A 24,553-nucleotide genomic window follows, 5' to 3' on the forward strand; every position below is an offset into this window, starting at 1 on the left:
ATCATTTAGCATATTTACTTTTTTATTTCAATTCCTTTGCCTTTTTCGCTGTGGCTCGCTTTGTAATTGATTTTGAACATTCATTAGCCTTAGCTCTGCGCTGTCTCTCTCTCTCTCTCTCTCTCTCTCTCTCTCTCTCTCTCTCTCACACTCGCTCCTCGTGCCAAATATCATTAAAATACCGCCCCAGCCAGTGGGTCATGCTCCACGCTAAATGTTGCAGAATTACGGTTTAAACATGTTGCGCTCTTGCTCCCTCTCTATCTCCCTCTCTCTCCCACTCTCTCTCACTCCCTCTATTTATCAATTTCTTGTTCCTTTTTGTATTCAGAAAATGTTTGAATTTTTACTTTCGCATGTGCGAGCTGATTTCCGTTGCAAATGGCTGCATGTCGGCCGCGACGGGCATTGTGTGGGGGCGGGCGGGCGTGGCATTATAAGTGATATTGAAAGCGTTGCGTTTATGGGCCATTGTATTGGGTAACGACGGCGGCGGATGGGCAATACCCGACTGCCTCTTATTGTTAAATGGTGCGTATGATTTATATTTGATTTCATTTTTATATTCAACACAATTTCATGTGCTTAATGTTGATTTCTCCCCTGGGGTCTCACTCACAATTAAAGTGCTGCACACTGAAGTACATAAATTGATGTCAGAGCTGCAATCACAGCGGACAAGGACATGAGATAATCCACGTAAAATATGTCAGAAATGCCTAAGCCAAAAATAAAAAATAAAAACTGAAAAAAAAAAAGAGAAAACAATGACCAGAAGAAAGAAATGCGAGCAGGCGGGGCGAGTGCTTGCATGTCTTGGCCAAATAAACTGAATGAATTTAAATAGATCCGCTAGCCAGCCAACAAAAAATGGCAGACAAGTAATAAACCCAAAAAGAATGCGGCAACTGATGTGCGGAACACAGAAGGACAATATTTATGCATGTGTGTGCGTGTGAGTGTGTGTGTGTGGAATATCAAGACACAAACTGCAAAATGCCTCTAAAGCAAAACGTAGCCAAGCAAAAAGGGAACAAATTGTTTTGCAGCCGAATGGCATGCCAAGAGCAACAAAGACAACAATAAGAATGAGAGAGTGAATGAGAGGGAGAGAGAGAGAGAGAGTCGAAGAAGCAGCACAAGTACTCGGCGAGTAGACACGGAAAAAGAGGCGGAACTGTCGCCATTGCAAAAATAATAATAAAATCTACAAATAGATTTTAAGCAATTTCACTTGTGAGCGAACGCAATAAAAATCAAGAATATTTGCCATGAGTTTTGCGGCAAAAAAGGAAGCCACTTACACACACACACATATACCCATACAGAGAGCGGAGCAGGAGGCCTCGCAGAACGGAAAAGTAAATCGGCGGCGTCGATGGCGTCTGCTGATAAAGCGCAGCCATTGAAAGGCGCACCAAGGATAACAGCAGCACGAAAGAAAGCGTAGAAAGCAGAAAGCGATTAAACTACATTTGTTTTGGCTTCTCGCTCTGCACACTCACCCTCCCTCTCTCTCTCACTCTCTCTCTCTGGCTGTTGTGGCACGCCTTTTCAATACATGTGCATGCAAAAAGGTTGCCGGATATCTCAATAGAGTCACGACTATTTACACGCCAGCCACCAGCTCACTTGCTGTGTGTGTGTATGTGTGTGGAAATTGAATTTCATGCAGAGCAAAAACAAGCCCAATCGAAAAAAAAATATATACATATACATATACAAGTATATATATATATATAATAAAATCATGCCATGGGAAATTTACGCCGCCCAGCGACGAAAAGTTTAGTGGAGCATCCTCGTCTTAGTGTCGCACGTGCGCGCTGTCGAAATGAAAATCGAAAGCAATAAAAAAAGTGAAATAAAATAAGCGTTCGGGCACAGCACGGCGTATACGTAATGCGACCGACTTGACAATCAGCTTGGCCAAATGCTGAGCCGAACAGCGGCACAAAAAGTGATGCATACTTAGTGGGGCATGCAGCCGCTCCCACTGAGCCACTAAAACGCCAATTTCGCTGCCGTCACAGAAACGAAAATCAAGTGAAAATATCAAGCATATATGAAAAGCCAACTGCAGGCATTTTTCAATTTATTTATATTTATATTTTACTTTTTTCCCTCTGGTTACCTCAACAATGAAATGCTGAATATCATGCTGGCAACCGACAAAATATATATGCATATATAATATATATAATAGGCAAACAAATAAGCAGCTGAAGACGCATCAAAAGCTTTAGAAAGTAAAGTAGCTTTCAGACTTGCAATATGAGTGAATATATGAGTTCCCTCTGCCAGCAGCAGGCATCCATATTGCGAGTCCTGAATGCGTCCTGTCTGCAATCAGAGACGACGCCACTTGCCGAATGCCACAAAAAGTCAACAGATTTTATTTCGAGTTGAAATTTGTGCGTCACTTGGGCAGATTATAAAGGAGAGCCCAGAGAGCTCTCTGAGAGCTCAACTATATGCTATGAGAGCTCAAATTAGTAATAAAAATTATGCTTTAGTGCACCATCAAATGAAACTTATTTGATTTAGCAATAGCAATTTCAATAAATTGCCTAAGGAAATACATAAAACTCCGCTCAACTCATTTGATGGCGGGTATTAAAGAGCATAGTTGCTTTATTATGGCTTTTTAATGAACTGTAGCATAAACATTGTCGAGCCACTCAGAACCTTGAAAACGTCTGCTGGGAGCTGCTGCTTAGCCACAGACAGAGACAGAGATAGAGAAAGAGACAGAGAGAGAGCCGGCCGTGACAACTGTTTGTTGGACAACAATCGCTGTCAAATTGGGGGTGCGAGCTGCTTGGCTGGCTATGGCTAGGTGAAAGCCAAATGCCATTCGAATGGCTCACAAAATTTGCATTTTTAATTCGGCTTTTTGCCAGTTTTGCATAATGCCGCCGTCGACGCGACGTGTGTCAGTTGTTGTGGCTGCTGATGTCAGCTGCCAGTTGCGAGTTGCTACGTTTCACCGTTTGCCCGTTTGCCCGTTTTCCCGTTTCGCCAGCTGCAAAGGGTCCGCAGAACTTTGTTAGAGTAAGCCCCGAGAATAGCAAAATTGGCTTGTCAGTTAGCATTTGTCGCTGTCTCAGCTCTCAACTTTGCCCCAAGACAGAGATAGAGAGAGAGAGAGAGAGAGAGGTGGGGAGTAGAATGCCCTCCTCTCCCTCCCACCACCCGTGTCAAGTTCGTGTCGTTCAAGTTGCGACTGAATTAATATACAATTGCATAGCTGAAGGCGCATTTAAATAAACAAACTAAACACGTAGCGGCTAGAGGGGGCGCCAGGGGGTGTGGCTTACCCACCAAGAAGTTGCGAAGGGGCAACTCTTGTCGCATTCATAAATATTCATAAATAAACACTAAGTAAAACATATTTTCCGTTTGATAGCCAGGGCCAAGTTTTGTTTACAGCTCGCGGCCCAACAAATGGTAGTCAATTTTTGTCAAAACTGTCGCCTAGATAAAACTCATTAAAGCCCAACTGCCAGAGTGCGATATGAGCGGAAGAGGAGGCAGCAGACGGAGGAAACAAAAAAAAAAAAAAAAAAGGAAAATTGACTCGAAAAAAGAAAGAAAATAAAAGCAAGGCAAAAGCAAATACTTTGCGCTTCATTACAAGTCACTTCCGTTTCCTCCTCCTGCTCCTGCTCCTTCTCCTGCTCATGCTTTAATGAAGGCGCAAACCCCGATCTGATCTCTATCGAAAGTTTTTGGCTTTGATGATGTGGCCCACCACTGGCCCGGCCACGCCCAACTCGAACGCCGCATGTGGGCGTTGCAGGCACAGCTGGGCCCGAGCAACAACTAAATTAAAATTTACAGCACTTAAAATGAAAACGTGCCAGTTTTATTAAATACATTTTATGCTGCTCGAGTAGAAAGAGCTAACGAAAGAGAGAGGGAGAGAGAGAGCGAGGGAAATGGGAAAAACTGTGAAATGGAAAAGCTTGTTGTAATAACGAATTTTCTCGCTTGCTCAGTTGCTGCTGCAACAGTTGTTGTTGTTGTTGTTGTTGTTGTTGTTGTTGTTCCTTGGAAATAAATTAGACATTTAATGATGACCGCAGGCTGTTTGCTGATTGCTCCACAGCTGAGCCGAAACTAGACTCTAGCCGAGATTTATTTAATTTAATTGAAGTATTTATTGAAAGCCGAACGAAAATGAGGCTAAAGACTTAAAGCAGCTGCTGAATTAAGAGCCTTTGCACTAGAAAGTATATGCAATAAACTCATATAAGAAGTGCATAGAAATGCATAGAAAAAGAGAGAGAGAGAGAGAAAGCTTAACGGCCGTGGAATGGAAAAATAAAAAAAAGACTTTTTTAAATGCATTTCATTTTAAATGGCTGGAAAGTTTTGCCATCGTCTAAGCTTCGTTATCTGGCATTACTTAACATTTTGGTAATTGAATTAGACAACATAGAGGGCTAAGGAATGTAGAAAAAGGGAGGAGGAGCAAGGAAACTTTGTGCCCGGTCGTTGCAGGATTACTTTCACTTGAGCGCTTCCAAAGCATTTGACACTTGTCTGCAGCAAGGATATGCAAGTAGATGCAGCCGGCCATCAGCCATCAGCCATCAGGGGACATCAAACGGCCATTGTCGGCTAATGAAAATTAGAAGCAAACGGCGTCCCTAATGCGCAGCAAAACAGGCAGACAGAGCAAGAGAGAGAGAGAGAGAGAGAGAGCGCAAGTGAGAGGCAAGACACATTTTGAATATGAATTTCAATTTATACTTGGAGCTCGGCTGCGACGCACATGTCTAAGAGTCGCACCCCAAGGACAAAAGTCCCACAGACACCCATGGAGCGAGAGAGAGAGAGTGAGGCGGAGAGGGGCGTAGAAGACAAGGCAGCACTGTTTTAGGGGTCGTCTGCGCCAACAAATTGCAGCAGTCAACAACCTCCGACAAGTTTAAGGTAATAAGCCCGGCAAAAAGAAAAGTTCCCAAGAAGCTGGCTGAGGAAAACTAAACATTAGGCATGCACACATGTACTATGTGGGCCTTGTGGGCGCTGTCGGGCAACGTTCTTACAACGTGTATGCATAAGTTATGCTTGGCAAAGTTCATGCAACTGCCACGCACTGCTGCAGGTGCTCCTCGACTGACTGACTTTAATGTGGCACTTTAATTAAGGCAGCTCTAGGCGGCGGCTGATGCTGCCGTTGCTGCTGCTGCAGTGTCTGACTCAAATCATATTAAAAGTTTTTTCTTTTTCATTCAGCTGGGGTACGTAGCAAAAGACAAAGAGAGCAAGAGAGTGAAAGGGAGAGAGAGAGAGTGGAAGAGAAAAAAATTAAGAAACTTTGTGCGCCCGCAAAATGAACTGTACAACTGTGTCTGGATTGTCTTTGTCTTCGTTTGACTGCGTCTCGCATTAACGGCCCAGCATGTCTGCAGGACACCCTCCTAATTATTATGCTATATGCGTGCGGGCAGCAAAGCAAACGCAGCGCAGGACTCCGCTGAAGGACGCGCCAGTCGAGAGTCGAGCCAAAAAGGAAAATATAATAATAACAATAATAATAAGATGTAGCAGCAACTCGGTTGGAACTCACTCGGCCAGCAGCAGCAGCAGCAGCAGCAGCTAATGTACCCAGCTCCTGCTACAACTATTTCTCGATCTGTCTACACAAAAGTATATATTGTATGTATGTATATATGTATATATGGCCAGCATATTCCCCAGCCAGCTACGCATTTTCGATTTCAATGCGACTAAGGCAACCAGAGATAGAGAGCCAGCCATAAATTGGCATTGGCAGCCGCAAAGCAACAACGGCCAGAAAATGAAAGATGAAGGCAAGAGAGAGAGAGAGAAAGAGAGAGAGAGAGGGGGGCGAGGCAACGAGTAAAGAAAACTTTTCCTTTCAGGCTGTAGACGCAGCACTTAAGAGCACCACAGCAGCACAGCACCACACAGATCCAGCCAGCCGGCCAACGGCTCTGGCAGGCAACTTCAAATGCAATTAAGTCCCGGGCCGGGCCAAATCTCTGCCAAAGAGTTGCCTCACGTTGCCAGCGGCCCACAACAATTTCACGCGTTCGCCAGCTCAATAAAAATGGCAAAAGGACTTGAGTTAATGCCACAGCCACAAAATGCTTTACCCTCCCCTGCTGTCTCTCACACACATTGCATTGTACACTGTGCGGCATTAAAAATGGCATTAAAAATAACAAAATGAAAGAGAAAAAAAAAATCGAGAGACAGAGAGAGAGCGAAAAAATTGCAAAAAATAAGAGAAATTATTATTTCACATTTAGCACGTAACGCACATAAATCCTTTTAAATAAACGTTTGGCACGTTTTTTGTAATATTTTTGCCAAACGACGCGTTCGCTGTCTCACTCACTAGCTCTCTCTCTCGCTCGCACGCGCTGTCTCGCTGCACGAGCAGCATCCGGACAGGACAGGTTGCCAGGTAGACTGGACTCTTAAGTCTTATCCTTCAGCTTTTTTAATTTCTTTGGTTTCCTTAAAAAATTACTTAAAACAGCGCCCAGACGGGGCGAACTTGGTAGGGACAACGAGCTGGGGATTATCCTGTCACGACTCTCGAGGCACGAGCAGCGCATGCAAATGGGTTACAAACGATGCTGGGCGTTGAAATTAATCACGGTGCATTATGGCCATGGCCATGGCCAGGCATCAGCAATGGGCATCATGGGCGTGGCTGGACAAGGCGTTGCAATTGCTGTGCTCAACGTGTCACATTATCTTCATCGCTGCCTCTCTCTCTCTCTCTCTCTCTCTCTCTCTTTCTCTCTAATACTTATGCATTTTAATTGAACGGGCCGAGTCGCAGCTATTCGGTATAGAGCGTAGCATACTTTTCAGCGCACTTGACAGCAGTCGAGTCGCTGCCTCTAATTGCAGGCAGCGTCTTGGCCACAATCGATGCTGCTGCAGCTGCATTGCAGATGAAGCCCGTGTGGCCTAACGACTGACACGTGAGAAGTGCTAGACTCGAGACAAACATACAAACTCGACTTATTTATTATAATACTAGTCCCCTCTCTCTCTCTCTCTGACTGTCTGCTGGCGTGTGATTTATTTGGCCAGCTGCAGCAACTGAGCTTAATTCTGCTTTGGCCAAAATCACTTGGCTGCCACCTTTGGCCGTCGCCACTGCAGTTGCTGCCACTGTCTGTAGGTATCACCGCGTCGCACGCGATAAGGCCGTCGCACACTTGAGGGCGGCAACCGCAGAAATGGAGAAAATACTGGAGAAATGCAAAAGGAAAAGGCAAGCAAATATATAGAAAATACAGAACAGAAAAGCGCTGGAAAAACTGAAAGCAATGCACAAGGAAATGCAAAAAATGACACGATATCGTTAAGAGCTTCGCTTCTAACAAGCGCGTGCCCAGGCAACGGAAATGCCACGGCCCCTGTTGCGGGCTGCGAGTTGCAAGTTGCAAGTGGAATGTGGCAAGTGGCAAGTGGCAAGTGGTAGGCAAGTGAATGCGGCGCGGCAAGTGTCGCCCGGCGATAAGCAGCACGGGCACGCCCACACTTTTAGATCCCCGTTCCCGCCCCGTTCAAGCAAATGATATGCAAATGTGTGAAAAGCCAAAGGACAACTACGTGGCGACCAGGGCGGGGGCTGGGCTGGGCTGTAGGCGTGCGCCTGATCGCCTGGACTTGACGCCGGTAAGCGATACGCCACAAGTTTTGCAACCCTTCTGCACTGCGCACAGCTAGACCGGGCAGGTGGATAGGCAGGTGGCTGGCGATGTAAACAAATGAATGCTTTGCAGCAGTTGCATGATTTATGCCTTCGTTTTTCGGTGGCTTCTTCCTCTTCTTCTTCTTCGTCTACTTTAAGTGCCTGCCAGCCATTTAAATTTATGAATTCGCCGTCTGCCACGGCGCGAGCGGCACGAAAATCAATAAGTGCCAGCACGTTTATCGATGTGGCGAGTGAAGTGTCTACTAGAGATGACAGCGATACGACAGGGATCAGCACCGGATATATATGCATATTGATAGCATTCTGTACACGCGTGTGTGAGTGTGTGTGTGTGTGTGTGTGTGGCTGTATTTATAATATATGAAGGGACTTATGGCTATGCAGTTGCTCAATGTAGTCTCTCGACACGATGCGACGCATAAATTTCAATTTTCAATAAACCGCTTGTAAAAAATGCGGGTAATTTGCGTTTTTTATACGCACACACACACACACATACACACGCACACTGCCACATATATGTATGTCCTGCAGCAGCAGCTTTACTCATGCATAGACATAAAGGCTGCATTGGCATTCCATACATGTGTGTGTGTGTGTGTGTGTGTGTAAGTGTGTGTGTGCATGTGTATATGTATTTGTGTGTGCTTTTTATGTGGTCGCTTTTAAATGGCTCTACTTGAAGTGCTAAAAAAGAAATAAATAAAAATGAAAATCGTCATATGAAAAATGCATAATAAATGTGCTTGATTGCCGAACCAAGAGCTCACAGTGCGAGTGTATGTGTGTGTGTGTGTGTGTGGGCGACTCTATGACTGTTTCACATGGCCCTTAGTTTTTGGTTTTTATTGAGCATTGGCTGATTGATTTTTTGCTACCACCATTGCGGGGGCGTTGGCCGAGGGGGCGTGGCGCCCGAAACTAAACATCTAAAGCGAGTAGCAGTAGCCGAAATGAAATAGTTTGCAAAAAGCAAGCAAACTGTAAAACGCAGCCATAAAATGTCGACATATGCATAAATCGAACCGAGCCAAATAAAAACCAACTGGAAATTGCTTTTCCACTATGGGCAAAGGAAAGAGCACAAAGAGCTAGTAGAAGTGATAGCCATTGATATTTTAGCCAGTTTCTATGAAGCCATTAAGCATCACTTTAATAATTTGAGACAACTTCAATTAAATATGCTGTTAAATTTTAAATATTTTTGGTATTTTTGGCTTTTTTTTTGTGTGTTTTTTCGGGCCAGCTTAGCTCGCCTGTTTACACATTTAATTAATTTCCGTGTCAGGTGTGTTTGTTTTTGGTTATGTTTAATCTATGATGAAGTGGCTCAGCGCGTTAATCAGGCCTTTTACATGGGGCTGCGGCTAAACAAACAAACAAACACAAAATATTCGCCAAATGCGCTGAAAACAATGTTTATGCGTATAATTCATGACGCGCGCGTATTAAATATTTAATGTGTTTCTAATTGTGCGGCAAAGTCACACACACACGCACACTCACACATACACTAATGCATGCGCATTGTGCGTAAATTATGCAGTTGCAAACATTTGTCAACTGATTTATTGTTTTAAAATTAAAATTTCATCTGTGCTTAGCTAAATTTTGGCTAAGTGCACAGATGGCCAGAAAAAAAAGGAAAGAGAGAGAGAGAGAGAGGGAGAGGGAGAGCGAGGGGAAAGTGGGACTGTTGGCATATGTATTTAATTGCATTTAAAACTAATTAATATTGTAGACAAGCACTTACGCCGAATAGCAATTGTTGTTGTTGTTACTGTTGCTGTTGTTACTCATACTGTGTAGTACAGTGTAATAAGCTTACCTGCAATTAGAAGAACAAACAGGAAAACAAAATTAAATGATTAGTTTGTAGTTGTGAGCTTGTTAGCGGCAACACTGCGCACCACTGCTGCACCACTGCTGTAGCACTGCTGCACCACAGCAGTGGCATGCCAGCTTGCTAGCCACTTTGTGCCCCAAAGGGGCCGGCACAGAGCTGTCAACGCGCTCGCCTGGCAGTTTCTCACATGTCGCAGGTAATTTGTTGCTCATGACTAATGCACAATGGGCCGAGATTGGACAAGTTGTCTTGGACTTTGTCCACTCTAGCTAAAGACTCGCACGAAAAAGAGAAAAGAAAATAAGGAAAAGGAAAACGACAGAATACAGCAACAACAAACAAACAAACAAACAACAATATATCTCATGGCACGTCAACAAAGTCCCAAAGGCAACGCTTACACTCACACATAAGCATTTACACTCACACACACACACACATACATTGGCAAGCCAAAAATGGCAGACAACGAGCAATTGATTGTTGTTGTTGTTGTGGTTGTTGTTGCTGTTGCATCTTTCAATTGAACCCTTTTTTCCGTACAATTCATTTTCGTTGCGTCTATAAAAACAGAGAACTGAAGGCAGGAAAATTGAAATGACATAAAATGAAAATTCCACTACGTGCGCACAATATAACCCAACGTCCATGGGGGATCATCAGCAGCTGAACGCCCCTCTGGACAGACGAGCACAATAAATGAACACGAAGAAGCACAAAGTGAACTTTAAGTTGGCGAATATTAAATACCCTTAAGTTGATGAATAGATGTCACTTTATATGATATATCATTTATAGAATCGGACTACTCATCATAATATATATATCATATGTGAACTTTAGATTGTCTTTATATATCTACATTATTCTACTCATCTGTATAAACTTATTCAATAAAAAGTTATATCTATTTATTACAAAATAAGATTTTTCTCAGGATAATTCCTCTACACTACTCTCACTAGATCCTTGCTACCTTCGCTCTGCTATTGGCCTATTACTATACAATCTTCCCCCTCTACATGTCACATGTCGAAATTCACGTACCCTGTGCAGGAGCATAGATTTAACACCCATTGTAGGGTCATACAAAATGCTTCAGCAGCACCTGCCCCGTTCTCCTCATCTCTGCTAAGTAATCGAGCAGCATCCTTGCCTGGCTCTTTGGCCTCCCGTTTTGCTTACTCATCGCTCACAAATAATCAAGTTGGGGCGGCGAGCAAAAATGTCACAAATCGTGCGCCCCATCCGCAGTTCCTCACGGCCTGTGCCTTCCATTTAGCGCCCGCACGCCAATTACAATGACAATGAGTAATTATTTGCGCAGAGATCAGAGCTGGGCTGGAGTCAGGGCCAGGGATTTGGCCAAAAGGAATTTTAATAGCAGCTGCAGCTGTTGCAGCAGGAGCAGTGGCAGCAGCAGCAGGGGGAGGCGCCACAAATTGCTGTCAAATTAATTTTTACTCCCATCTTAATTTGAATGCATAAAGTCATTGGGGGAGCAGCAGCAGCCGAAGAAGAAGAAGACGTCCATTTGCATTGGCAAACGCTTTTGTTTTGCAAATTTCCCAAATTGACAACCTCTTCTCTTCTTCCTCTTCCTCTTCCTCTTCATCAGCTCTCCGTCTATTCTCAGTGGGCATTTCTCTAGGTGTTGAATAGGTTTATGCAAATGCCCGACGATTAACAATGGCGCGCATTAATTACATTTTCCAAATGAAAAATTGATGGCTGCATGTGCCAGCTGCTCCCCGCTTTAATTACCAAAAGAATTTCACACATATGCACAAATTAATGCGAACTGCGAACTGCGAACAGCTATGCTGTGATAATGATAATGATGCCAGCGGCCGACGAACAATGGTCGGACAATTGCAACGAATATCGGCATTAGAGCACGCTCTATATAGAACATATTTGGCCCGGCCAACCCCCATTGTTCCGTGCATTGGTCACTAATCCCGTTGACAATTCGAACATTAAGTGGGCGACAAGGTCTGACATTATATCAATTACTCAATGGCAACCACCAACTGAAATTGAGCATTGCATTTGATGTAATCATTTTTGACGCACTCGCATATTTCGATTGATGATCTCTCTGTGTGTGTGTGTATGTGTAGGTGTCTATGTGACAGATGTACGCTACAAATTGCCATTCATATGGTGCACGCACTTGCCACGCCCACGCTCTCTCGTACAACCCCCAACTGGCAGTTGCGTGCGACTGCATTTGCAGTTGTGATTTAATTTGCTGCCGCATGTGCGACAATTCCGGAACCCCAGGGAAATATTATATAAAGGCCAATTGAAATGCTCATCAAGCTGAGCAATTTACAGGGTATTAAACACGGCTGCAAATCGGCGTTGTATAGCAGCGTGTCGAATTAGCAGCTTCACCAAGAATGTTTCAATTCGGTTGGATTAAGAGGTCTAGTAAAATTTTATGTTATTTTTTTTCCACGCAAAATATTGCATGAAAAATAATTATTAATTAATTCAAATTGATATATAATGAATGTGTAAATGGTATGTGCATGTATATAAAATATATTTAATTTATAACATTTAACTATTAAATTCTAGAAACCCAGAAGAAATTCAATTTTCATTCGAGCTCTTGAAATGGTTTTATCATAAAATATGTAATGAAAAATTACGTTCCTAAAAAATCCGTTTCTAGGTTCGATACACAAACAAATCGAACTGGGCTTCATGTAGCCCATAAGTTCAAGCTTATGAGCTTAAAATAATCAAGAAAAGTTTGCCGTAGCATTAAAATTGTTACTTCATTATAGTCATATATATATTGACCAGTATAATATGCCCTCCCCCAAAGTACTTCGAACTCGATATTGTTTCAAGAATTGTTCATGTCTTCTGTCTCATATAGATTAGACATAGACTATATAATCGACTATCCAGTTAGCACATAACAAGCCGAAGCGAGCTGGGCTTTATATAGCCTCAACTTCGAGCTCGTCAGCTCAGCTTTTAAAGCAATCAAAGAAATTTTCCATCATTTTTTTTTTTTTACTTTTTATTCGTGTGTTTTTAAATTTTTTTTGATATTTTTTAGCGCTGTCTATTTTGAAAACGAGTTTTTTTTTTGGTCATTCCGAATGGAGTTCTGGATTGGCCGTTGTTTATCCCATATTTTGTTTAGACATTAGCGCATTTTTTACATTTTTTGATTGGTTTTCTACAAAAATATGTGAAAGTGTTTACTGTGAGAATGTGCATACGTTGTACTAAGAGTATAAAATGGTTAAGCTCCTACATGACCCTCTCTATTCCTCTAACGGGTATACCTGATCTCTCTCTGGAGATGATTTCTATATGATTATTGTGCATTTCGTTATATATATCATGATTATTTGGGTTGGGAGTTTATGCTGCTTGTTTGCTTCATTTTTTTTTATATTTTTTTTGACTGGATTTTAATATTTTTTTTCTAAAATTTTTTTTATATTCATTTTTTATATCTATATATATATCTATATTTTTTGCTCTTGGATGCTTTTGCTCGATGTTTTTTGTTTGTATTTGTACTAATAGTGATTTTTTTTGCGACCACATTTACGAAAGATTAGAGTTGAAAAAATTATTTTTTGTTTTTCAGGGAGACTATCGCTTGCGAAGGAATCTTTCAAGAATGTCAAGAATCTAAATTGTGAAGTGTCCAACGTAAAATTTAAAAGTGTTGTTCCGGTGCAAGCTACAAGCAACTACGATCGTTTCTATCAAAATTGTACACTTTCGGATGGGACAGCTGTCTGGCATTAGCGCGCAACTAATGATTGCTGCTCAGGTCTAAGGCCGGTGCGTGAGGGCGACTCTTGGACGGTTCGATAATTCTTCTGCGTATTTCTTATCTTCTTTTCTTGCTAATTTTTTTTTTTTTCTTTTCTTGCGGAGGGTTTTTTCGTTGAGAGAAGGAAGGAAACGGTTGATCACTGTTTTTTAATACATTTTTTCTTTGCTTGTTGATGTTGGGTGCGTGGCCGCAGTTTTTCATTTCTCATGCAATTATTGGGGGGCGCGTGCGTTTTTCTTTTGCTTGGCCTCTTTGGCCAAATTAAGGACATGCTCCTCCACAATGGACACCATTTCGGACTGTTCCACCTTGCTGCGTATGTCGCTCCACAGAGCCGTGGTCGCCTTGTCCACCATGTGCCTGGGCGATGGCTGGGCGCTGTTCGATTTGGAGGATGCGGCGCTCGCCTGCTTGAGGGCCGTCTCGTTGTCCGATTCTTCGGTGACCGGTGCCATCTGTATGGTGGGGCCGTCGTAGTCCTCGAAGATGGAATTCAAATTACGGGTGGACTCCAATCGAGTGTACGAGGCCAAGAAGATGGCACGAATCCGATCGAACGTATCCGGATCGTAGACGGAGCGTGCCGTATTTGTCAAATCGAACGGCTCCTCGATGCACAGCTCATTCCACTGGTGTATATCGTTTTTGGCCGCCTTCGAGGAGCGGCATGTCTCCACCGGCAGCACGCCGCCGACCCGTATCGAAATCGCAAACTTGCTGTACTCAAAGATGCTGTAATAGTGCAGAAAATCGAGCAACAGCTCGCCCAGCGTCTGATGGTTGTCCGACTGATACGGGGCCATCACCTCGTTCATGTCCACATAGCCAAAGTCAGTCGGCTGCAGAATGCTGAACTTCTCCGGATACATCTTGTGCAGGCACGGCAGCACCGGCGGACTGACGCCGGACTGCAGAAAGTGTATGACCATCAGCATGAGCGAGTAGCTGGAGATGGTCATGTTCTTGGCATTGTTGATGTTGTGGTACTGCGCCCACTGCTTGATGGTGAGCGCAATCGGACGCAGGCGCCACTCCAGCTGCGAGTAGCAGTAGAGCAAATGGGTGTTCCGTATGCCCACCGAATTGTTGAAATTGATGTCCACCTCCACCTTGTGGCGGCGATCCGTGAAGCGTAGGATCGGCACGCGCGCCTCAATCAAATTGAACTCCTGAAACTGTTCGGTGGCATTCAGCATTTCGCGCATGATTTGCAAGTGGTAGACGGCCTCCATGCGGGGATCGATGTTGTGATTGGTGCAGGCCAGCATGCAGATGTCCATGTCGGAGCACTTGGAGCCAAAAAACGATATGGAGGAGCCCACCAGATAGACGCCGTAGCGCGGATAGACGGCCTACGAAAGTAGCACGATTAGCAGGGGCCACCCACCATCAACCAACTCTCTATTGAGTGATCTATACCCACCATAGTCACCTTGTAGATGAAGCGCCAGAGGCGCATCTTGGTCTTGAAAATGTGGCGAGTCTGCTGAGCCTCGCGGAACTTCTGCCAAATGGCCAGCGTGAGGGGATCCCATTTGGAGCGGCTGGGCACCGAGTGCGGTGGACGTTTCATTTCCACCATCTTGGTGCGGGTCAGAAAGCGATCGGCCGGCGTATAGCCAAAGAACTCGTGCCAATAGCGATTCTGCATGGTCAACGGCTGATCGTCATCCATGTCGTCCTAGGCGAAGGGAACGCAAAACAAACTCAATCCCATGAAGGGAATAGAAACAAGATAAATAATAGAAATGCCCACCTTAATGATATTGCCCTTGGTGGAGACGGCCAGCAGGGTCTTGCTGGAGGCTATGGCCGATGCCTCAGAGCAATTGTCCTCATCCGTTTCGTTGGCGCGCACCAGCTGCGTTGCCTTCGGCTCGACCAGCATATCGCCGCAGCAGTGCGACGAGCACTTGAAGCCATTCCGTGCGCCATGCTGACCCTTGCGCTCAGACTCCCGCAAGTGATGCATATCCCCAAAGGGTATCAGGTTCGGCCCCTTCAGGTCGGGCATCTGAGCGCTGGTGGCCAGGGCCAGGCAGCTTATGGTTATCTTCCGCACCATCGACTCCAGCGACGCGTCGCTCTGTTCGCTCTCCGTGCTCTCGCTGGACGAGCTCGGCTCCAGGCTGGCGAACGACTGTGTGTCGCAGTCGCCGCAGTTGGAGCGGTTCGTCTGGTTGTTGCCCTGCAGATCGACATCCGATGAGAACTCCGCATTGATCGGAACGCCATATTCGACGGGGCTGCGCTGCTCAAAGTCCGACTCATGATGATGGTCACCGTCCGAGGTGCCGCTGCTGGCAGCATTTATGCCCGGCGAGTCCTGATCGTCCAGCTCCATTTGCGCCTCCGGATATGGGGCCAAGGGCAGCGAGTAGCCGGCATGCTCCATGTGACGCGACTGATACGAGCGCGTATGCTGGCGCTGCATCTCCGTGAACTTGGGCATGCGCCGCATCGGCGGCTGATAATTGCCAGCCGGCTGCTGCTGGCCGCGCTGCTGCCCCACCAGCTCCATGCCCACATTGGCGGTCAGGTAGCGCGCCCGATTGCGATAGCTGCGCTGCTGGTGATTGTACGAGGCCAGCGACACAGTGGACGCCGGCTCCACGCGCTGCTCGAACTGCGTCTTCGACGACGACGGCGACACCGAGTCCGAGGAGTGCGAGCTGCGCGCTGTTGTCAACTGGCTCTTCGAGCGCTTCAGATGGCGGCCCGATGTGGCGTGGTAGTTGCCACTCCCCCCCTGATAGCCACCGCGTCGGTTCATGTTGTTCGGTTCCATGGCAGCCGCATTGTGTCCGTTGTGCAAGGAGACGGCAGCTTGCTGCTGCTGCTGTTGTTGCTGCTGCTGCTGTTGCTGCTGCTGCTGGGAGCCGCGCTGCAGTCCTGAGCGCGGATCAAACGGATGGCGTATGCGAGTGCCCGGTGCACCCATAGTAACGTTGCCATTGCTATTGTAGAACGTCTTGGACTCACGGGCAAAGGAAATCGGGCCATTCGCATGGCGGCCATGACCGAAGCGTTCGCGTGGCGTCGATGCAGTCGGACGGCCGAAGCGATCCACTGGCGGAAAGCCGCCATTGAAACCATCTGGAACTGCTGCCGCCTCCGGCTGTGGCTGTTGTTGTTGCGGCTGCTGCTGTTGCTGCTGCTGCTGTTGCTGCTGTTGTTGTTGCGGCTGCTGCTGTTGCTGCTGCTGCTGTTGCGGCTGTTGCTGTTGCTGCTGCTGTTGCTGCTGCTGCTGCTGCTGCTGATGTGGCTCTGCATTGGCCGAGGGCTGCTCGGCGACGGTGGACAGATTCGGTGAGACCTGGCGATAGCCGCCGCGCGGCACTGTCGTCTGATTATAATAGCCTGGAAACATGAAACGCTGCGGCCCGTACGCATGCTGCTCGAAGCCCAGCGGCATCATCGGTATGCCGTACTGCGAGGCGTAGCCCTGGTTGTACGGATAATTGCGATCGAACTGCCAGACGGCATTCTCGGCATGCCACAAACGTCGCTGGGGGCCGCTGTAGCCCGGGCAAATGAATTGGGGCGGCGACAGGTTCGCATTGGCAGAGTTCGGCGAAGATGCGGCTGCAGCTGCTGCTGCCGCTGCCGCCGCTGCAGCGGCGTTAAAGCCCGTACTCGGCGAATTGGTGCCCGATCGTGGCACCATCGGCACGGCGGGCAGCAGGGGTAGCTGCGAGGGTGGCGGCGGCGGCGAGGTGCGCAGTGTCCGCGGCGTGATGGATGTGGGCGTGGGTATGTCAAGTGTTACCCCAGCCATATGGCTGCCAATGCTATAGAGGAAGCCCATCGAGTATTTGTAGCCGCCAGGAGGACGCGGATACGTTTGTGTTAGCGTCTTGTGAATCTTTTTCTTTCGCCTGGCGCCGGGCAGCGGAAACTCATTGGGATCCAGATAATCCGATTGAAACTCCGATCCAGCTTCCGAGTCTGTTTCCGCACTCAACGCCTGCTGCTGCTGCTCCAGCTGATGATGATGGTGTTGCTCCTGCTCGTCCTGGGATGGCTGCTGAAGATACTGCTCTTGGTTTGTAGTTGTGTTGGCTAAAGCTGGGCAGGATGCGTCAGTTGGCAATAGACTTACATTGGTGCTGGCCTCAAAATCTGCATAGGTTGTTTTCGTCGTAGATTGCTCCAAAAACTGCGGCAAGGGCTCCAGCAACATGGGTCTGTTGGTGTTCGCCGCAGCTGCTGTGGCAGCCGCTGCCGCTGCGGCCGCTGCAGTGGCTGCCGCCGCTGCTGCTGCTGTTGCGGCTGCTGCCGCTGCCGTTGCCGTTACCGTTACCGTTGTTGCTGCTGATGCTGCTGTGGCTGTCGTTGTCGAGGACGTGGCTGTTGTGGTCGCTGCTGGCGGCGCTGTTGTGGACGTGCCGGTTGCACTTGCCGCCGCTGCCAGCGCAGTTGACATTGCTACCAGTGCGGCGCAATCACAAATCAAACGACATATAGTTCAATGTTCACGCAAATGCAGAATTTTCTAAAAATCCTATAGAATCTAATGCGCGGACGTGTGCTTAACCAAATTGCTCTAGACTTGTGTGTTCTCTATGTGCCTCAAAATGAGCAAATATTTGACAGCAATCGACACGCCTTTCCAGCAGTCCCAAAAGCTGTAGCCCTGTCAGCTCTTGCTGGCTCACTCACTCACTCTATTTCTCGCTCTCTGTAACTGCTGTCTCTGTCTCTGTCTCTCCTTCTCTAGCTGCTTGTACGTTTACGTGTGTTCTCGAATTGTCTGTGTTAGTGCGTGTCTCACAAATCACAAGAAAAACGAAAATTAAATGAAATGCTCCTCAAACCGAGTGTGTTGTGTTTTCTTTCAATGAATTCATCGTCACATTTATTGTTCGCTTTCGTTTGTTCAAGCTTTGTCTTTCGATGTTTGTTATTCAACTATTTTTTCACAATTCCACAAAATTTTTATGCGATTTACACAACCGGAAAAAAATTAATTGTCATACGTTTGACATTTGTTGACAGTTCCAGCGCACTCCAAAAAAATATAAAGGCAGCAAAAAACAGTGTTGGAAAACAAAATAAATACTAGGGCTTCAACTGCAACCGTTGCATGGCAGGCGAATTCGAACGTAAATTCACTTGAGCCTATCTTATCTGATTGGCCATCTCAATTAAAGCCGTCTTCAGTTGCCAAGAAACGACAGCAAATATTAACTCGAATAATATGTTGGTAAGTATTTTAAGTATTAAACCATTTTATATATATATTTTTGGTATAATATTTAGATGTGAATATACATTTAAATATCAAATATAAGATTATATAAAATATATATAATGTACCATTCGGATGTGAATATGTCATGGTATATATTTACACATGCTTCAACTTCACAGTGCCCAATATCTGAAGATAATCAGATAATAATCAACAAGGACTTATAGAAATACAAAAGTGATTAAATATATAAAATTTGACATTTCTTCTATTGTTCAAACGCTCTAGCATTAAAAACATGATAAATACATACATACATATACTCCCCCCTCACATTGCATCTGTGTCAAAAATTACATGTGAAACATCGCCACACATCGCGTCATCGTATTACTCAAATATGTTTCATTGGGAGTTCAAATCGTGAGGCAAATTGTCGCCGCAATTGTGAGACATGTCTCTGGCTCGTATTATACAGACTGGAGCAAAGCATATTCATGTCTGCTCGATGTACACTCCCCCCAGTTCTCCCACTCTGGGCTCGCAGATATAAAGGCGTCACTTGAGCCAAATTCTTTGACGCATTGACAACAAAAGACGCACAAAGCACGCAGCAACAAAGTAAGCAAGAAGCTGACACAATTTGTGGCAAGGATGATAAAAATGCGAGCAAATCTACGTCAGACACTCAACATAGTTCCATTTTCATATCCCTTCTCTTCTTCTCATCTTTTGCATTTTCATTTCATTTTCAGCTGGTTTTGCTGGTGACATAAAAGAGCGGGCGCCAGCTTCAGCACGAGCTGTGCCTCCGCAACCGCCTCCGCCTCCGCCCCGCCCAGAGTCCAAATTCCATTTACAATTTGATTTGCTTATGTAAATTATGAAAATTGCCCGCAGAGAGTAACCGCAAGTAAGATTCGATTTGGCGGCTTAACAAAATGCAGCCAGCAAAACGAGAGAGACCCGGGCCAACAAAAAAAAGAATTACCAAAAATAAAGCCAAAATAAAAATTGTTCATTGCTTTTTGGCTGTAATTTGAAACAAATCAAATTTATTGCCCAGACGCACAGGCGCCGCCATTGGCAATTTTCAGTTGCGGATGCGGCCAGATGCGCTGAGCATATGAAATGAGGGCCAGGAGTGAGAAGGGATTGCTGTGGGCACACCTATAGCAAGTGTGCGACAGAGAGAGAGAGATTGCTGCTGCTGCGGTGCGCACATATTCTAATTAGATTTATAATGCAACAAAAATGTTGTGTGCCAAGAGATTTTCAAATTTAAAATTTTTGAATTATGCTCAACCCGGACAGATGACACATAGAAAGAGAGAGAGAGAGAGAGAGAGAGCGAGCGAACGGAGCAGGAAACGGGGAAGCTGGCAGCAAAGGGGTGGATGACTGCAGGACTTGCAGGCGAACAAAAACCGATTTGAACGCTGCAGATAAGCCAGCAGCAAGGAGCAGCCAGGAGCAGCTCGGAGGTAACGAAATCTCTGAGTCATAGTCATGGCATATTAGTGTGGTATGATTTCTGGGATTTGATCCCTCCGCGCTCCTCGTTCCACGCGGCCGGCAATGCGTGACGCGTGTTTCAGATTTTCGATTTAGCACACACTTTTTTGCCTGCTTTTCCTTTTTTTTTTTTGGACTGTGAGTCATTGGCAAACTAAAAATTAGCCAGTATAAAGAGAGAGGGAGAGAGTGAGAGAGGGAGCGAAAAAGTTTCATATTACATGCAAGCAATTTGCCAAATAAACTGTCAGCAACTGCGCCAGCCAGGGGCAGCCGGTCTAAAGAAGATGCCATTGGTTTTAGCAGCAATCGGCCTTATCGATTGAGCTCTGAATAATTCACAGAGCGAAATGGCAAAATATGTGCAGGCCAGGCAGAGCAGGAGCCAGAGCAGGAGTCAGAGCAGGAGCCAGAGCAGGAGTCAGAGCAGGAGCCAGAGCAGGAGGCAGCCCAGGCCCAGTCAGACAGGGCATCGTCCCCAGGGCACGCACAATAATAATCATCAGCCAAGGGGCCAGCAGCACCACCCTCTGCATAGCGTGGGCCACAGGGTTGCAACGGTCCAGTCGACTCTACCTACGCCCAGACACAGCTATATACACGTATATATGTATGTGTGTGTGTGTATGTGTGTTTCTTTACAGCAGCCTGCTAAGAGGAAACATCCGCGCAGCTGAATTATTTGAAGGCAAGTTTTTAGAATTTCGTTACGCAACGGCAGCAATAATGCATGACAGGTAATTAGATTAAGCTAATTTTGCTTTCATTAGCAATCAGGCTCGTTAGCCACGCTCGGCGCATTTCGGTTAATAATTTGATTAGAGCCTCGCTACGCCAATGAGGCGTGCCGCCTGGCGCTCGCTTATTGTTTCCCACTCACTCGACGTCAAATTTGAGTGAGTGACAGTGTTGCATGCGGCTGTCAGAGCGAGCGTTTGCCGCAATGCAACACTGGCCAGGCGAGTGTATGTATGTCTGTCTCTCTCTCTCTCTCCCTCTCTCTCACACTGTGTGTGTGAAAAATCAAATAATTAATAATTCATGGGACACGATTGACAGTGCGCCCAGCTGAAGCAGAACTCTTTCTCCTCTCTGCGTTCCCTCTCCCTTCTCCTGCTTTGCCTGCACCGCTTTCTGTTTGCTGTTTTCCTGCTTTTTTTTTTGTGTATATATTTATTTATTTTCTTCTTGTTTTCCTCTCTTTTTTTTGGTTTCCTCATAAATTTACAATTACAGATGCGAATGCGAATCCGCTGTCGTTGCGCCTTTTGCGCTTTGTTTTTTTAATTTAATAAATTAATAAAACAGCAACGTGACAACACTGGCGGCCGCGTTGCCATCAAAGTGGCAAAGTGTTGCCATTTGCATTTTTAATGCACTCGCTGCGTCGCGTAAAAATAATTATCAACTGAATTGATGATGAGAGTGCCAACTGGAGCGGGCATACGGAATGCCGGAGAGACCCGCCGTGAGATGAGCGAGCGATGGCCACGCGTGTGTGTGTGCCGTGTGTCAACACGACCGCTGCCACGCCCACACACACACACACACACACACACCGCGAGTGTTGCCAACACAAATAAAACAAATAAAGTTTTCCCAAATTGAATTTCACAATTTTGCGTGTCAACTTTTGCTGACTTTTAAATGAAGAATTTTTTGTTTTCCATTTCTGGTGGAGTGGGGAAAATGTTTTAGTTAAGCCCAAGTAAATAATCAAATGCTATGCCTTTTTACTCCAAAATTTCACTTTCAATTCCTCATAATGGCATCGAGCGAATTAAGGAAAGAAAAGCAAGCAGCTAAGAAGCAGAAAAAATAAAAATGGAAAATGGAAAAATGTAATAACTGCAGTCCGACAATTTATAAGTGCGGCAAAAATTTTACTTTTCCTTTTTAGCACACTTCGACACAATGGTCGGCGGCGTGCCAGGCGCTTCCTCCGCTTCCTGGAGGCCGGAACTGGGCACGAACTGGCGGTCGGGGCTGCCACACCTGGCCGTAGTTAACCCCAATTATGCGCACAAAGCCCAAACAGCGAAGGCAGACAGGCAGACAGACAGACTCGAGCAGAGACAGGCAGCCAGCCAGACAGACGGACAGCCAGCCAGACAGACAGACATCGCAACTAGCTAGCGAATACGTGCGGTAGTTAAAATATTTAAGCAACCGAGCCGGGAAAATGCCTGGGAAAATGCCATGGTATAAAAATTGTTACGGTTGGAGGGTAAAAAGTAAGTAAGATGAAATGCAGCCGCAGGCATTAAAATAATAAGGATAAGGAAGCGCTTGTTAACCACGAAACCGCTCAAAAATGAATGAAAGCCAGTTGAAGTCGACGAAGCCGGCGAGTTGCAATCGGAGTCAGCGCATTTGCCGTAACCATTGTCAAGAGCCGGAGTGAGTCAGTGTGCCGCTGACGGCGTTGCCAGACCGCCTGTGCAGCGTGTTCATTATGCGTTTCCTGTTTGCTTAAGCTCAGGCCCTAGCCACGCCACGCCAAGCCACACCAGTCCACAATCCACCTCAGCTGGCTAGCTTCTGCCCGAGGATTCGCTAGTTGTAATTATTCTGCTGCTTGTTGTTACTGCGGCGAGCAGAGAGACGGAGAGCGGGAAAGGGAGAGGGGGAACGTGGAAAAAAAGCGAAACAAAACAACAGAATTGCGCAGCATTGTGCAGAGCGTTAAATTTGGAAAGTTTGCATAGCCATGGCCCGCGGTCTATTGACCGAATATGAGTTGAGCTAGGAGCAGCAAAAGTGAAATTGCCAAGACGAGCGTAAAAAATAGCAGAAATTTTAATTATGAAACGCAAATAGACGAGCAGCAAGTGGAGAGCACCGAATGGAGAGTTTAGTGAAAATAGTAGAGAGTGGAGAGTAGAGAGTAGTGGTTGGTGAATGAGGGGGTGAAGAGAGGTGCGTAGAGAGTAGTGAAATGTAAATAGTGGAGAGTGAAGAATGGACCGTGGAGAGTGAATAGTGGAGAGTAAAGAATGGAGAGTGGATAGAGAAGAGTGAAGGGTGAAGCGTGTAGAGTGTAGAGTGGATAGAGAAGAGTGGAGTGGGAAGCGAATAGAGTGGAGAGTAGATATTGGAGAGCAAAGTGGAGGGTGGAGACTGTAGAGGATGTAGAGTGGATGTAGAAGGATGAAGGATGTAGAGTGGACAGTACATATAGAGTGAATAGGGCATAGTCAATAGTGGAGAGTGAAATGTGGAGAAAAGAGAATGGAGATTCAAATATGAAGAGCACAGAATAGAATTTGATTATTATATTTATCACTGGCAGATAAAGAACACAGATGCTGAGCAGCAAGCACCAAAGAGTTGGCAATTGGAAGATTGAAATAAGCAGCAGATAGCGAGCATAGCCAGAGGAGACACTTCTGTGACGCTGTGGCACCTGTCAGACGTTTGCCAACACTGTCATGCTTATTTATATGCAGAGGCCAATCGCTTAATTATGTTTTCAGTGGTTACAGTCTGGCAAATTTTCCATATGAATGAATTTCGCACAATTAACCGTAGGCCGCTGAGTCTGGGGTGGCCCAGTCCCAGTCCCAGTCACAGTCAGATGTCAGCACATAGAAGGCAACGACACGCCCAGCTCTCCCATTCACAATTAAGCTAAAAATACACCAAAGAGACTGACGTTGTCGAGGTTGTCTGTGTGTGTGTGTGTGTTGTGCGTAGAGCTACAATAAAATTTATTGTCAAGTGCAGTCAGAGTGGCTCAAGATATGTAACAGCCGGGCGCCTAGGTGTGCACAACAACAACAACAACAAAAGCCGTGACGAACTCTCTTTTGGTGTGGGAACATTGGGGGCTGGGTATCACGCTGTCGCTCACGTTGCGACTGCCAGCCTGTGACAACAGCAACAACAGCAACAACAGCAACAACAACAGCAACAGGAGAGCCAACGACAACAGCAAAAAATCAACAACGCAATCTTAATGAAGGCAATAATTCAAACAAAATGCAAAATTCCCTTAACAAACTGTAGGAAGTCAGCCAAGACGAGTCAGTCAGTCAGTCATTTAGTCACTCAGTCACTCAGTCATTCACTCGCACTCACACTCGCACTCGCACTCGCTGAGCTCTTGGCTCATTCATTTTTCAGCCAGACCTCCGACACAACATTGAAAAATTGCCGCCTAGTGTTGCTCTTCCTCTTCTACTGCTGCTGCTGCTGCTGCTGCTTCTTCGTCTTCTTCGTCTTCATGTAAAACGCTGACAAGAATTCCTTGTTGAAATTAAATTTTTACAAAATCAAATAAAATTCAACGTGGCAGCGTCTCATTGTGGCATTGCGGCCTTGTGCCAGGCAAATCCTTCACCGTTCTGCTTATATTAATTAGTTTGTATTTTTGGCACACACACAGACACACACATACGCACGCACACTCACACCGATATATAAGAGAAAATTGTTTAACATTTGCCCCGCAGCACATTAAGT

The 24,553-nt window shown here is 45.8% G+C and overlaps 2 protein-coding genes and 1 long non-coding RNA gene across 9 annotated transcripts in view; 1 reads left to right on the forward strand and 2 right to left on the reverse strand.

Moving 5' to 3' along the window:
• SKIP (Shal K[+] channel interacting protein) overlaps positions 1–24,553 on the reverse strand; it is a 170,231-nt gene that overhangs the window by 60,500 nt on the left and 85,178 nt on the right. The window lies entirely within an intron of this gene.
• On the reverse strand, positions 13,084–18,065 carry Gld2 (GLD2 poly(A) polymerase). Its single transcript, XM_089260752.1, is given in 3 exon segments — positions 13,084–14,732; positions 14,804–17,407; positions 17,483–18,065. Coding segments are annotated over 3 exon segments (4,068 nt in total). The 5' UTR covers positions 17,807–18,065; the 3' UTR covers positions 13,084–13,592.
• On the forward strand, positions 18,446–19,561 carry LOC149092129 (uncharacterized). The gene is made up of 2 exons (XR_016197054.1): positions 18,446–18,586; positions 19,330–19,561. It is a non-coding gene; the product is annotated as an uncharacterized LOC149092129 (long non-coding RNA).

This window comes from Drosophila navojoa, chromosome 2 (assembly GCF_054131105.1).
Source record: "Drosophila navojoa isolate 15081-1374.11 chromosome 2, UAZ_NAV_1.0, whole genome shotgun sequence".
NCBI classification, from domain to species: domain Eukaryota; kingdom Metazoa; phylum Arthropoda; class Insecta; order Diptera; family Drosophilidae; genus Drosophila; species Drosophila navojoa.